A 15,297-nucleotide genomic window follows, 5' to 3' on the forward strand; every position below is an offset into this window, starting at 1 on the left:
GAATCTCAATGAATATAGCTCTAGTCACACTTTCCTTTCTGAACTGCTCCTTGTAATGAATCACTTTCTTTTTTATCTTTCATAACTGTATTATTGCATATTGCTGCTTTTTGAGCCTGTTGCAATGTGCTTCAGAAATAACGAACGTTAATTATAAACAAACATAAAAATCTGTTTTCTGTTTGCTGAGGACAAGTTGAACTGACACCCAGTTTTATATTTTATTTGATGAAGTAATGAAAAGGAAGCTGGACATGAAAAGCTGATAGTCTTCAATCTGTCAACTAAAATGTATTTCCATCAACAGACCTTTTACTCTTTTCCCCAAAGGCCCCTCAAATAAAACTCTATTAAATGTTCAAGTTATCAGGAAAAGTACCGGCTTGTTTCAGTAACACAGCATTCAAATTATCAGTAAATCAAGACGATCCCAACGTCGACACCAGTTAATGTCATACCAGATTTCAAGAGCATTGCATTAAATTTTGGAGGTGTGGTGCTCTGTTACACGTTTAAAAGAAACCATAAGGAGCTAAAGATGCAAAACAAAAACTATAGCCATTAGGAATAATGATTACAATCATAGTTATGCATAGTAAGCACACAATCATACAGGCAAAAGAAAACCAGGACCTTTTTCTTACATTGTTACCAACTGCTTTCATTAAAAGCTTTTTAAGTGGTAAACATATTACACCAATGAGCTGGTGATTGTAGTTTAACTACACCGATCAGACAGAACATCATGACCACCTCCTTGTCCACTTTATCAGCTCGACTTACTGTATAGGTGCAGTTACAGACTGTAGTCCATCTTTTTCTCTGATAGTTTGTAAGAAAAAGGAGGTGATCGTAATGTTGTGCCTGAACGGTGTCCACTTACACACGGGAAACTCCAGATGATGACACAATCATCTAAGAGAGAAAGTTTTAGGACAGCACTAACAGCCGCCCTCTGACGAACACACGTCGTATGTCTCTGCCTCCCTCTTAATGCATTTGTGCCTCTTTAAAGTGTTGGGATGTCTGAAGTTCTTCCCACAGTCCGAGCAGTAATACGGCATCTCTCCCGAGTGAATGCGCTGGTGTATGTGGAGGTGACTCTGTTGACTAAAGCTCTTCCCGCACTCTGCACAGTGATACGGCTTCTCTCCGGTGTGCATGCGCTGGTGCTGTTGGAGAGTAATCCGCTGAGTAAAGCTCTTCCCGCACTCGGAGCACCGATACGGTTTCTCTCCTGTGTGAATGCGCTTGTGTTTTTTTAGGGTACTTTTGTTCCTAAAACTGGTCCCACAGTACGAACAGTAACAGGGTTTCTCTCCGGTGTGAATGCGCTGATGTAGTTGGAGATTATTCTGTCGACTGAAGCTCTTCCCGCACTCTGGGCAGTGATACGGCTTCTCTGCAGTGTGAATGCGCTGGTGTCGCAGCAGGAAACTCTGCAGGGTGAAACTCCTACTGCAAACCGAGCAGTGATACGGATTGTCTGCTGCGTGAATGAGCCGGTGCGATTTGAGATTACTCTTCTGATTGAAACTCTTCCCACAGTCCGAGCACTGGTACGGTTTCTCTCCTGTGTGAATGCGCTGGTGTGCTTTGAGATTACTCTTTTTATTGAAACTCCTTCCACACTCTGGGCAGGGGTGAGCCGTCCTCTTGCCTGCATCATTCTGGGTTTCAGAACGGACAGTACCAGAGGATGGTTGATAAGCACTGGAGTTTGTTTCTGAAGCCATTGCCTCATATGTACGGTCTCTGGCTTCCAGATGCATTGATCTCGTTGGCATCTCCTGATGTGCTTGAGGAAATAAATTTAAACCGAGAAGGAAGGTGGACACCCAAAGCAGGCCAGGACTTGCGTCAGGAAGTCTGTCATTTCTGGAAGAGAGGATAAACAAATGTCAGTGTGAAATGCAACATGTTTGCTCATGAGTTCCATCACTTTGAATTTTCAGGGTTTTTTACAACCTTAAACCCAAAAGACAACTTGAGTTCAGTGATTTGACAAGTTCCATTTGCAGATTTGATAGGTTCTGAATAGCCACAGGTCTCCAAGACGGAAAACGTACCAAATGAACGTTCTCATGTTTACTGCAGACGGTGAGGCTGGTCAAATATTCAGCATATTAGATCCAACAGACAAAGAAAAAATCAATACAACTATGGCAAAGAAACCTTAGAGAATAATTTCACATGCACACACAATGAAATCTATAAAATGGCCAAATTTAACAAAAGGTGTCAAGAGCCCAAAGAAACTGTTGCACTTACTTTTGCAAAAGTTGCAGAACATGGCTACTATAGTATTCTTCAGTAGGAGAGACAGACTGACTGCACACATGAGACCAGAAAGCAGCAACCAGTGAGATGATTTAGCACAGGCCCAATCCAAATGCAAATAGTGGGTTCAAGACCAGACTAAAAACTGTGCATGTGACCACTAGTAGCCCTCATTACCCCCAAAACAAAAGCAATGAGTGGCCGTATTGAGCTGTGAGAACATGGTTTTAAATATAAAACCATCACATGGTGCTCATGGTATACAGAATATACACAGCTTGGCCACTTCATTAAGTAAACCTCCTTGCATCTACACTTCTGCTGGAGTTATAAACACCTCAGTGTCACTGCTGGACTGAGAATAGTCCACCAACCAAAAACATCCAGCCAACAGCGTCCTGAGGGCGGCGTCCTGTGACCACTGATGAAGGACTAGAGGATGACCAACACAAACTGTGCAGCAGCAGATGAGCTGTCGTCTCTAACTTTACACCTACAAGGTGGACCGACAAGGTAGGAGTGTCTAATAGAGTGGACAGTGAGTGGACGCAGTGTTTAAACACTCCAGCAGCACTGCTGTGTCTGATCCACTCGCACCAGCGCAACACACACCAACACACCACCAGTGCTGGTGCAGTGCTGAGAATGATCCACCCAAATTGTCCCTGCTCTGTGAGGGTCCATGGGGGTCCTGACCACTGAAGAACAGGGTAACAGAGTATCAGAGAAACAGATGGACTACAGTCTGTAACTGTAGAACTACAGAGTGCAGCTATACAGTAAGTGGAGCTGATAAGATAGACAGTGACTGTAGAAACAAGGAGGTGGACTTAATGAAGTGGCCAGTCTGTGTACAGAGTGACTTCTCCAGTGGACCAAAAAGCTTGTCACCACATTCGCTAATAAAACTGCACATTTATTCACTTTATATCTGTATCTACCCACATTTCTGAGTCAAGGTCTGCTGGGAAGCATCACAGCTGACTGAGTCTCCATTACAAGATCATTCACCAGCAGCTCTGATCTCCAAACCCAACTAGAACCCTAAACCAGGTGAGCTGAGGAGCTAAGGGCTAACACCAGCCTCCTCAGCAGGGTCTGGAGGAAGGCAGCTTCCATTAAAGCTGCGTCCAGTTTTTAAAATCCTGCCCAAACATCTCAGACAGCGGCGGTGAGGAACCCGACCAGAAGAAGAGGTGAAGAGCTCCTTACTGTCCACGGCGCAGCTCCTGTCCCTCTCCTTCCCCAGCGGAAGAGTCAGGCCCGTTTCCGGTTATCCCCGCCCTCTAAACTCTGATTGGCTACTAGTCAGCATGAGCCGTCCGCTGATTGGCCAGCTGAGAAGTCCTTCACAGCACCATCGAGTTGAAGGGGACCGCTCATCTTAGCGGGAGGAGCTGGAGGAGCGTCGGAGGCTCCACTGCGGGCGTCTAACAGGAGGGTTTCAGTCAGTGGCTGTGTGTTCCTCATCACTTTCCTTTCTAATGGGAATTGGCTTAATGGTTACCATTAGAGATTTGTTTTTACTCGCACGTCAGCTCAGCTGGATACTTCTACATTACACTGCGGTTTCAGGTGCTCTGATGGAGGGCCTGACTACCCAGCTCAAGACCATTAGGATTAAAACCTGATGACCACTACAACTACGATTGAAACCTAATGACCACTAGAAGCATGTTTTTTTTCTGTCTAATGAGAATGGACTTAATGGTTACCATTAGAGCCACTTGTGGCCTTTAGGACACTGTTACATACCATTTAGGAAACCATCCAATTCATTTAGAATCAGAAACCCTGTTAAATCATTATTATCAAGCCATCAGGAAAACACTACAGCGTTATAATGTTCTTTAAGTATAGCGACTATTGGACACCAGCAGGAACCAACAGACAATGTTAATGGGTTTAATAGGTTCTATGAGGTTTTTTCAGCAGGGTATGAGGTGACCTACAATAAACCGGCCATAAATATAGTTTACACGCTTATATATACATATACATACACGTTTTCTAAAACGGCTTCTCCGTCTGGGTCACAGGGGGAGTTGGAGCCTAGCTCAGTGGGCAGGAAACACCCTGGACAGGTCGCCGGTCCATCGCAGGGCAGACAGACAGACAGATACATTCACACCTGACGGCAGTTTAGCGAGTCCACTTGAGAGTTGAGCCTCACGTCACTCAGATGAAACTGACCTAGACTGTCTGACTGTACCAGAGCACAGTTTGGCTCTTGTCCTGTTCAGTCCTACCCAGTCTGAAGGCACGATGGGTCTGGAGGCTGCCGTGGCTGCCCTCTGCATGGCAGGTGATCACACTCACCCTGTACACAGCTTCTTCAGCCTGCTGCCATCAGGGAGGAGACTGCTGGCCAGGACCAGCAGACTGGGGGACAGCTTCATCCACCAGGCTGTCAGGATGCTCAACTCTCTCCCTGCTTTGCCCAAAAAAAGCCTCTGCAAGACCTCTAATAAATTCTGCATTGCTTTTCTAAATTAAGTGTTTTTAGTGGCTCACATGAAACACACCTAGAAACTGCCCTGAAAAGCAACACTGTGCTATTCTGGGGATGCCATCACTGTTTTCTTTTGCCATAAATTAATTTTTTAAATTTTGGTTATTTTAAAATTTTAACATGGTTAATGTAAAGTACAGTGCAGATCACAGTCAGTACGTTTAGCTACATCTGGAACCTTCATTGCACTCAACACGCATAATCACACACACCCACACCTTCTAAGCCGCTTCTCCTCCTGGGTCGGGAGAGGGAGCTGGAGCCTATTCCAGCGGTCATTGGACAGACACATTCACACCTAGGGGCAATGCAGCATGTCAAATTGGACTGCATGTCTTTGGACTGTGGGAGGAAACCCATCCAGACATGGGGAGAACACACAAACTCCATACAGAAAGGACCCTGGTTAACTGACTGGGGAATTGAACCCAGCGCTACCCACTGCACCACCGTGCCATCCCTACATAATAACCAAAGCTAAAAAATATAAAAGTAACAAATACATTCTGGTCATTTTCATACTTTCCAAAAAATGTATCTGGTAAATACTCTTTGAATTTTTTTTTTGCAAATAGGATAATGTTATAATAAACAGGGATTTGTAGAAACTTTATTCATCACTCTTCAAGACTGTACTGATACCTATATACAGTACAAAGCATGGGTCATCAACACTCCTCCTCAAGATCTACCTGAAGAGTTCTGTCAGAGCCGGTTTATGAGGGTCCTATACAAGAAGTCCTATGACTGAGATCCAACGTTTGCCTTATTCTGACACCCTGTGTTTAACTTATGTGGATCTGTACATTTCTCACTACTTCTAGAAAAGTATATGATAAAGAAATTATTTATAAACATGTTACAACTGCTCATAATTATTACTGTGCTCAATACCTTTGGCGATATTGACTGTCATAACAAGAAGCAGCTCTGTGGAGCTCTACTGCCATCTTCTGGAGACAAAACAAGGCTGCTATTTATTAAGAGCCATTCTACTGAATGCACAGCAACCATAACTCTGTGATTATGCATATTATATTACATATAATGACTTGCATTTTATTCTATCATATTAATATCATCATGGAAAGAGGAAGAGACAGGAGATGTTCTAATGTTGAAGGAGGGAACCCAGTTTTTTAATTTCTACAAATGTAAATTATTTCTGCAGTTCTGGTAAAAACATATCAATCCTTAACAAAGTAACACTCATATACATTTTAAGAGGCCAAAACAAAGACAAAGTACAGCAGGTAATTCAAATTTACCACAGCCTTTTATTTGCATTCCTACACTTGGCACAGATGTTTAAAATTCTAACTGCTAGCCATTCAAAAACATCTGTAAAGCCATCTAGATTGAAAGCAAACATTAGATCAACTCAGATATTTAAATTCAACACAGCATTCACTAAACTGTAGGAATTATTAGATGGTAAAATTCCCTGATGCTGAATTTTCCATGTCCAATGTATTTGGCAGAAACACTCCTTTGGGTGGAACAGACTGAAAAAAAAAACTTTTAACATGAAAACAGAAAATAGATCAAAGTATAACTCAGCAAATTTGCCTATATTTAAATTCAACTAAGCTAACTCTCCTGATCAATGAAGAGTGTTAAAAAAATAAATAGACATAACGCAGGCTGTACAAATTACAAACGAAGAAGCAACAGGATTTGTTCTCTAATCCTATCCTGGCATCTCCGGAATCAAAACTTCAATGCCCACCTCCATTTCCTGCTATTATAAGGTAATGAAATGGAATCCTTATACTCTACTACCTTATCTTCTCATCTACTCCAAAAAGCCTATAGCACCAGGTCCAAATCCCCTACATATGACCATGTCAGATTGAGAGAGTATGAGCGTTCCTCATCTCCTTTGCTCAAACCACTGTCTCTTACAGTGGAACCTCAGGATGACGGGACAGGGAAAGGTTATTTCCTCTGGTCCAACCACAGTATAGTCATATCTCTGACCCTAGTACAGTAACTCTAATCCTGAAGTTACAGAAAAGATCTTGGTCTTGCACAATTCACAAAGGCTTGTCTGACTCCTGTAGGCATTCCCTGTGGCCTATGGCATGTTCTGATATCTGTGGACTATCTAGGAAATATTCCTCATGGGGACTTGGTACCAGACTTCAATGGTATTTCAATGCATTGTGCCACACCACTTGACCATGTTTAAACAAATCATTAGTAACTTGATATACATAACTAACGCAGCCATTAAGGCACAATTACAGTCATATCTATGCATAGGAATCACAAAAACACTATGATATGGGCATCGCACAACCAAACCTTTCTGTCTCGCATAATTCATGATTGGCCTATACGAGTTTTTCATCATAATGGGTTAACCTTAAAAATAATCAAGTGGGCAATAAACTTGCAAATAAGGCCTTGTTCAGACTGCTGGCACAAATCAGATTTTTTGGGAAGTCCAGATTGAGTTTTGATAGTCTGCACAACAAAAAAACATGACATCTGATTATTCCACATTTGGAGGTGGTTTGAAATTCCAAATCAGATTTTACAGATTTGTCTGGACACTCTCTGGCTGCTCAAAGAGTCTTCTGCATCACTCGCAACGTGAGTGTCAGCAGCAACAACAGCCACGTTTACATGCACCCTAATAATCTGTTAATAATCGGACTAATATCTCAATCGGAATATAACACATCCATGTAAACATTTCTATAATAGAATAGTCTAGTCCGATTGAACGAGATGGGTAATCCTGTAAATAATCTCTTGAATAGAAGAATAATATCAGTGTAAACGTCTGTATCTGATTACATTCCCTATCGGAAAGTTTAAGTCTGTTCTGCATGTACGTCGTGTCACAGTGAGAGTTTATACCGTTCAACACAGCAGAGCAGAAGCTGGTCTGCAGAGGAGACGAAGTTCATGCTCTGATCTTTAAAAGGCGGCGATGGGACGGACATCCAGCTTACGTGTCTTAGAGCATGACGTCTTCCTCTCAGCCTTCTTTAATAAGGCCACGTGAAAGATGTTTTCCTGAGTCTGATGTCATTTTAAAGCAGTTAAAAACACAAGCACTGCACACTGCTGCTCATCTCACTCTGACTAGACTTATGTGATGTTCACTGTCATGGTAACACCTACTCTAAGTGCTACTCCATGCATGAGCATCATTTTGCATTGGATTACTTGTAGTGAACGTGTAAACAAATATTTTACATAGGATTGTTGAATAGAATGTGCATATGAACACCTCAGTCTGAATCTGTAATCCGAATGTATTCAATCAGATTTGCAAAACACTTTGCATGTAAACACAGCCACTGTCAAATCCAGATGACCGAAGTGCTGGGATTCATGAAGAGCTCCAAAGATTCATGCCAGATATTTTCTACTTTTATGTGCTGTAGAAGAGAACAACAGTCTGTGGACTGATGCAGAAACTGTCTACGTGCACTTCCACGCAAAAGCTGGAAGGAACCTACTGGAACAAGTCAATTTACCAACAAATACTGTATCCCGTAGCTACATAGTTACTGACACCACAGGAACCCAGCCAGATAGATTAGTGATGCAATATGGCAATATTGATATATATATATATATATATATATATATATATATATAAGGCAATATGATCTGATCACTTGCAAATAAGTGTGGACAATCATTTCAAAAGGTCTGATTTAAGAAACAAATCCGGTTTTCCTGCAGTCTGAACACAGCCTTAGTGTTTCCATAATAAACATAAGATAACACAGGCATACGACTCACGAGAGAAACTTCAGTCCATTGTTCACAGAATATTAACAACTGATTTCTGACAAACATACGTCGTATGTTTCTGTTTCCTTCTTAATGCATTTGTGCGTCTTCAAAGTGCTCGAGTGCCTGAAGCTTTTCTCGCACTCTGAGCAGTAGTACGGCTTCTCTCCCGTGTGAATGCGCTGGTGTAGTAGAAGATTACTGTGCCGATTAAAGCTCTTCCCGCACTCCGAGCAGTCATAGGGTTTCAGTCCGGTGTGAATGCGCTGGTGTATTTTGAGAGTGCTCCGACTGGTAAAGCTCTTCCCGCACTCGGAGCACTGGTACGGTTTCTCTCCGGTGTGAATGCGCTCGTGTTTTCTGAGAGTGCTTCTGTCTCTAAAGCTGTTCCCACAGTATGAACAGTAACAGGGCTTCTCTCCAGTGTGGATGCGCTGGTGTAGTTGGAGAATGTTCTGTTGAGTGAAACTCTTCCCGCATTCCGAGCAGTAATATGGTTTCTCTCCCGTGTGAATGCGCTGGTGTCGTTGTAGACTACAAAGTTGGGTGAAGCTCCTCCCACAGTCTGAGCAGTGATACGGTTTCTCTGCTGTGTGAATGCGCTGGTGTATTCGGAGAGTACCTCTTTCTCTAAAACTCTTCCCGCAGTCGGAGCAGCGATACGGCTTCTCTCCAGTGTGAATGCGCTGGTGTGTTTTGAGATTACTCTCAATATTAAAGCTCTTCCCACACTCTGAGCAGTGGTACAAGTTCTCTCCGGTGTGAATGCGCTGGTGTAGCTGGAGATAGCTCTTTTGATTAAAGCTCTTTCCACACTCTGAGCAGTGGTGAGCTTTCCTCTTGAGTTTATTATTCTGGATTTGTCCGTCAGATGTGACCGTATGGGCAGGACCAGATGATGTTTGCTGAGTACCGGATGTTTTTTTGGGTGCCATTATCTCATCCGTAATGTCTCTGGATGTGTTGCTCTTGTGGGCATTCCTTGAAGATTTCTTTGGAGATAAATGCAAACTGACCAGGAAGATGGAAACTATGGGCTGGAAATGACTTGAAACAGGATGTCATTCATTTCTGGAAAAGAAAAAGGAAAAGAAAAAAAAATTAAGGCACAGTGAAATGCAGCACAAGTAACAGATTTACTGGAAGACTTCTAAGAGGTCTGTGATTTTTATTCTATTTATTTTTAAATTTTCATTATGGGCCAATAACAAGAGCTCTCAGATGGTTAAGGCATGAGATGACAACACTGGAATCATCACTGGATATGGTAAATAGTTCAAATTGGTCGATCAGCGTTCCTAGGAAGAAACTCTCAGCAGTTAAGCCTAGCAAGTTCAGCTCTTTGATGTTTACAGCTCTGTCTAAACTGCAGCACAGGGTTCGGTGTTCAATTGTACAACTAAGGATTGGCAGAAATCTGAGAGAAGCCAAATAAAAAGCTGGTGATCACTGTTGATCCCAGCTGGTTAAGAGGTGGCATGTTCTACAGAAAGGCCTTCAAGATGTCTCAAATTATTCCAGCTGAACATCTCCTCCTCTGACAGCTGTGGGGAAGAAATATGAGAGCATGAATAAAGACCATCAGAACAACCGGGATTAAAAACTGATACTTTTGCCTCTAGTGGGAACTCGCTTAATGGTGACCACTAGTTTCCTGTAGGCCACCTGTATATCCCATTAGGAAACCATCAAATGCATCAGTCCTAGAAGACTTGTTAGACCATTAGAGCCATTAACACTGATATCAAACACAGAGATATCATTAGTGACTGATGTACACCACCAGGAACTGATAGAAACATTTCATGGCTTCTTTGGTTTTTACAGCAGGGGTGCATCTTTGAATGTCTTGAAGAAAAGAGCAGAGTTTCAGAACATCTTTGAGAAGCTGAGGGTGGTGCTTCCTACAAAGCCCTGCTTTCCACTCACATTTGTGGGCTCAAACATAATGCTGCACTTCTACAGTTACAGACTGTAACCCAACTGTTTCTCTGATACTTTGCTACCCTGTTCTTCAGTGGGTAAGACCCCCATGGATCCTCACAGAGCAGGTACCACTTGGGTGGTGGGTCATTCTCAGCACTGCAGTAACACTGACCTGGTGGTGGTGTGCTAGTGTGTGTTGTGCTGTTGCGAGTGGATCAGACACAGCTCTATAGGCCTTTCTGAAAATGGGTCTATACAGCACCACAATGACTTCTGCTATTTTTTCAAGCTTGATATTGCAAGAATAACAAACCTTTTGGTTCCATAGAAAACAATATAACACCGTTTCCATCAATCTGAAGAACCCTTTCACATGCAAGGAAGTGTCCATGGCTCTGTACAACCATCTGCATCTAAAAACATCTTTAAGAGTGAAGGACACCTTTAGATCCCATCAACTGCACCAGATAAACGAGTTAATTAGCCCCAACTAACACCGTTCAGAGTATTTATGCTGTGAATCTTAAATAACGCATCGACCATCAGATTTGCCCACCCGAGCCAGGAAAACGGCACCAGCAACCAGCCAAGCAGCCAGTCTGTAGCGCAGCTGCTCCAGGCGACCTGGCATCCTGCGCCTCTCAGAAGGAGAACATCTCCAGTCGGTCCTGGTGGTATCAACAGTGTAAACAGTGACTCCTTACTTTCAGCAGAGCAGCTCCTCTGTCTTTCTCTCCACCAACACACGGGAGCGGTCTTCTTCTCCGCTTTGGTAGGACTGGAGAACCACAGTTAGAGAACCAGCGCCACCGCCTGGCCTGCAGGGCGGCTTGTTTTGTTTTTGTTCCAACCCGGGACGCGTTCACCCTGGAGGTGTGCGTTGTCTCTGGTTTGGTGGGCGTGTCAGAGGTGTTAGCCAATCAGCGGAGACGTGTATTTCCACTCTTCTGTCTCTCCACAGGAGTCATGGTGGTACCGGTCCTCGCTGGTGTTACTCATAATGAAGAAGCCAGGCCGTCGGAACAAAATCCTGGGACGGATTTTTATTTTCTCGACCTGAAATTTACGCATCTGCCTAATGGGATCTGAAGGTGTCCTACAGGTCTCTAATTGCAACCAGTAGGCCAATTCATATTAGAAAACAAAACCATCAGGTTTTAATGGTCTTTTTTTCTGCAGCGTGTTTTAATTCGTGGCCACGTCTTGTTTAAAACGTTCCTCCGTGTTACCTTAGGGACTTGGTGCTCATGAATCTGCATTACAAACACGCATAGGCCCCGCCCACCGCCTCGTGCTCATCGCCCCGCCCCCGCCCAGGCCCCGCCCAGCAACACGCTGTTTACCTTCAGCACCGTAGAAATCAGCGGCGTCGCTGCAGCTCCAGTCCGCCCGCGGAGCGTCCGCGTCCGTGGACGTGTCTGGCTGAAACCCCGGGCTGGATGACGGGAAACGGCCGTTTGTGCGGGATTGTGGAACTCCTCACCCCGCATTGATGCCATGGAGTCACATGGAGGGTCGTTATACCCGGAGCTGGGCAGCTGGCTGTGGTGAGTGGGCGACTGTCCGGCTTATTTACTGACCCCTGCTCTGTTTCATTCTTTCATTCATGTTCCCTGTGTGCTAAACTCGTTCATCCTGGTGCTAAAGGCTTTCTCGTGGAACCAGGAGGTGCATTAGCGCTCAGCCGCTTCTCGGTCCTTACTCGAGGCTGAGGTTGGCTTCCTGTTCGCCGGTTTCTCCTTCGAATTATACGGTCCACCTTAAGTGGTGCTGTGGCCACAGTCTGGCGCCTCGAGAGACGCTGGCGAGTGTATGGAACTGCCGCGCCGTTTAAGGTGGACCGGGGAGTTGGAACGAGAAGCCGTCGATTGAGAAGTTTACCACCAGAATAAATAATAAATAAATAAATAAGTTCAGCCAACAGAAAACCCGAGAACACAGAGTTCATCATCGCTGGTTCTCCTGTTTTTGAGAAATACCCCCGCTGAAAACCCATAAGAACCATAAACCATGATCTGGTGGCACCCGCCGACTGTCTGCAACTACTGATCCACCCTCAGACCACCTGGATTACTGTCCTGCACACAAGGTCCAACTAGTTTTTAATCTCCTCAAACAGATTTTAAAGGCACAACTTATTTTTTGGAAGATAAATGAAGACAAATATATTACAATCAACTGAGAGAGGAAAATAATGACTAGGCCTGAAATACAGTGATTTTATAGGAAGTGCCATTTTCTCTATTACCCTGTTTAACCTTCAGAGGGCAACCAGAAAGCGCTGAGCAAAAAGCCAGTAAAATGCCAGCTTTACCATCAGCGAGACAGCAGTGGCCCACTAACCCGTCTGGGTTGTCTCCAACAGTGGTGGTTTTCTGGTTAAAAGACCAAACTGCCTTTGATGATGCATCTTGGATGTGGGAGGACCTTTGAGAAATGGGTGGAGCACTGGGGCAGGCTGTTTGAACTTCCCCACTAGCTGCTTAACGCTGAAGGAAGCTGAATGTCAGCTAAAGTGTTTGGGCAATGGAGACTGAAACTGGGGAGCGGCAACGCACTGATAAACAGCAGGGTTTTTTACTAGCCTGTAGCTCAGCGATAGGCTAGCAGTCAGGACCGGTCGACACCGCAGAGATTCCCAGTGGTTGTGGGGCTCGTTTGCATATGCATGCTGGGTAATGTAGTGAGAATACTGGTGAATGAAACGGTAAATCGATATAAAATTGTAAATTGTGTCCTCCTGATGAGACTGAGTGATAACGCTGCTCTACAGAACACTGAAAACCATGGAAAATATTATTATTATTATTATTATTATATAATAAATTCCTTTAAACGTCCGTATCATCTGAGCTCAGCATGACTACAAATAAAATGCTCAAATGGAATTGAAAATGGGGCAGTCGTGGGCTGGAGGTTAGGGAACTCTGACCGGAAGGTTGCCAGTTCAATACTCAGTGCCGACAGTCTATGACTGAGGTGTCCTCGAGCAGGACACCTAACCCCGAACTGCTCCCCGGGCGCTGTGGATAGGGCTGCCCACTGCTCCGGGCAAGTGTGCTCACTGCCCCCTAGTGTTTGTGTGCTCACTAGTGTGTATGTGGTGTTTCACTTTGTTGATGGGTTAAATGCGGAGGTGGAATTTCCTCGTTTGTGGGATTAAAAAGTGTCACTCACTCAAAAATTGGATCACATTCGTAACAATACAGTAGAACAGAATTACACATGATCTATAAAACCAAAGGGTAAACCCAAAATATAATGAGACAGACCAGTCAGTAGACCAGTAGACGAGTCAGTAGACCAGTCAGGACAGGCTCTGCATATTTCCCAGAGTCCTGCTACATTTAGCTGTTGGTCATAAAGGGGTTAATGTCTTTAATCAGTACTAAGTCAGAACATGCTTGTCCAGCCTGAAGGCCTGACCGGATTAACTGGCCACCTGCATTTAAAACCTCATCTTGTCTGGATTAGCAGCCACACCAATCGATCTCTCATACTCAGAATAGAGTAGGAGGGGTGTTGACCGTGAATCCAGCGAAAGGATAGATTTATTCCATTAAACAGAATCCAGACACAAACGTTTTGGCTTCTGGCTTTCGTCACTGCTCATATCTTGTATATTCAGACGTAAATGTTGTGGAAATTCTGTGAAAACAGAATTCAGACTGTTAGTAAATGTGTGATGTTAATCTGACTACACAGAGACATCTGGAGCAGAAATGAGTGACCAGCAGCAGGAGGAGAGCAGCTATGAGGTGAGTAACTACAAAAAGCCCATAACCTTGTATTTTATTAACACTCTGTGACAGCTGGGATGGGTTCCAGCACCCCTTGCAACCCAGAAGGATAAGCAGTTTAGAAAATGTGTCTGTGTGTGGATTTAAACTGAACGCTGCATATAAAAGCTGTTTATAATGGCCTACAGCGCCACCTGTATAAGTAGAGGCTGTTTAACTAATTTCTCCGTTTCACTTGCACTGTTTAGTTTTGCTCCAGAGCTGTAGAAGGCTGGGAGTGTTGGACTGAAGGCTGTCAATCACATACAGTATTTCACATTTCTGCAGATATTTTATTCTATCTTGTTATTAGATGACACTATAGAAATTAAACACTGATACAAGTTAAAGTGGTCAGTGTGCAGCTTGTATAGCAGTGCAGATTTACTGTCCTCTGAAAAGAACAACACACAGACATTAATGTCTAAACAGCTGGCAGCACACGTGAGTCCACCTCACAGTGGACGTGTCCAGATTGTGCTCAAAGTGTCAATATTTTGTGTGACCACCATTATTATCTAGCACCACCTGAACCCTCTTGGGCATGGAATTCACCAGAGCTGCTCAGGCTGCTACTGGAATCCTCTTCCTCTCCTCCATGATGACGTCACGGAGCTGGTGGATGTGAGACACCCTGAGCTCCTCCTCCTTCCCCTTGAGGACGCCCCGCAGGTGCTCAATTGGGTTTGGAGACATACTTGGCCAGTCCATTGCCTTTACCTTCAGCAGGCAGTGGTCATCCTGGAGGTGTGTTTGGGGTCGTTATCGAGTTGGAAAACTGCCGTGCGGTGCAGTTTCCGAAGGGAGGGGATCATGCTCTGCTTCAGAACGTCACAGTACATGCTGGAATTCATGTTTCCCTCAATGAACCGCAGTTCCCCAGTGCCGGCAGCACTCATGCAGCTCTAGACCATGAGCTACCACCACCATGCTTGACCGTAGGCAAGAGGCAGTTGTCTTGGTACTCTTCACCAGGGCACCACCACACATGCTGGACACCATCTGAACCAAACAAGTTAATCTTGGTCTTGTTAGACCACAGGT

At 44.2% G+C, this 15,297-nt stretch overlaps 2 protein-coding genes across 4 annotated transcripts in view; one reads left to right on the forward strand and one right to left on the reverse strand.

Annotated features, from left to right (window-relative positions):
- Positions 1 to 202: 202 nt before the first annotated feature.
- Positions 203 to 11,253, reverse strand: LOC108443627 (zinc finger protein OZF-like). Its single transcript, XM_037532561.1, has 4 exons — positions 11,179 to 11,253; positions 8,693 to 9,619; position 7,928; positions 203 to 1,631 (listed from the first exon to the last, which is right to left on the reverse strand). The coding sequence occupies exons 2-4, from the start codon at positions 9,481 to 9,483 to the stop codon at positions 942 to 944; spliced, it is 1,482 nt and encodes a 493-aa protein (XP_037388458.1). The 5' UTR covers positions 9,484 to 9,619; positions 11,179 to 11,253; the 3' UTR covers positions 203 to 941.
- Positions 11,254 to 11,823: 570 nt separating this feature from the next.
- Positions 11,824 to 15,297, forward strand: part of LOC108443620 (outer dense fiber protein 2-like) — a 48,396-nt gene continuing 44,922 nt past the window's right edge. For all 3 annotated transcript variants that reach the window (XM_037532217.1, XM_037532222.1, XM_037532231.1), the window contains exons 1-2: positions 11,824 to 12,021; positions 14,180 to 14,232. In XM_037532217.1, the coding sequence (XP_037388114.1) occupies positions 11,967 to 12,021; positions 14,180 to 14,232 (108 nt within the window). In that variant the 5' untranslated portion in view covers positions 11,824 to 11,966. The remainder of the gene's footprint in view (positions 12,022 to 14,179; positions 14,233 to 15,297) is intronic.

Source organism: Pygocentrus nattereri, chromosome 2 (assembly GCF_015220715.1).
Source record: "Pygocentrus nattereri isolate fPygNat1 chromosome 2, fPygNat1.pri, whole genome shotgun sequence".
Taxonomy (NCBI): Eukaryota; Metazoa; Chordata; class Actinopteri; order Characiformes; family Serrasalmidae; genus Pygocentrus; species Pygocentrus nattereri.

Excerpts from the sequence above, each read along its gene's own strand:
- LOC108443627 (XM_037532561.1), bottom strand. The coding sequence starts at position 9,483 with ATGGCACCCAAAAAAACATCCGGTACTCAGCAAACATCATCTGGTCCT.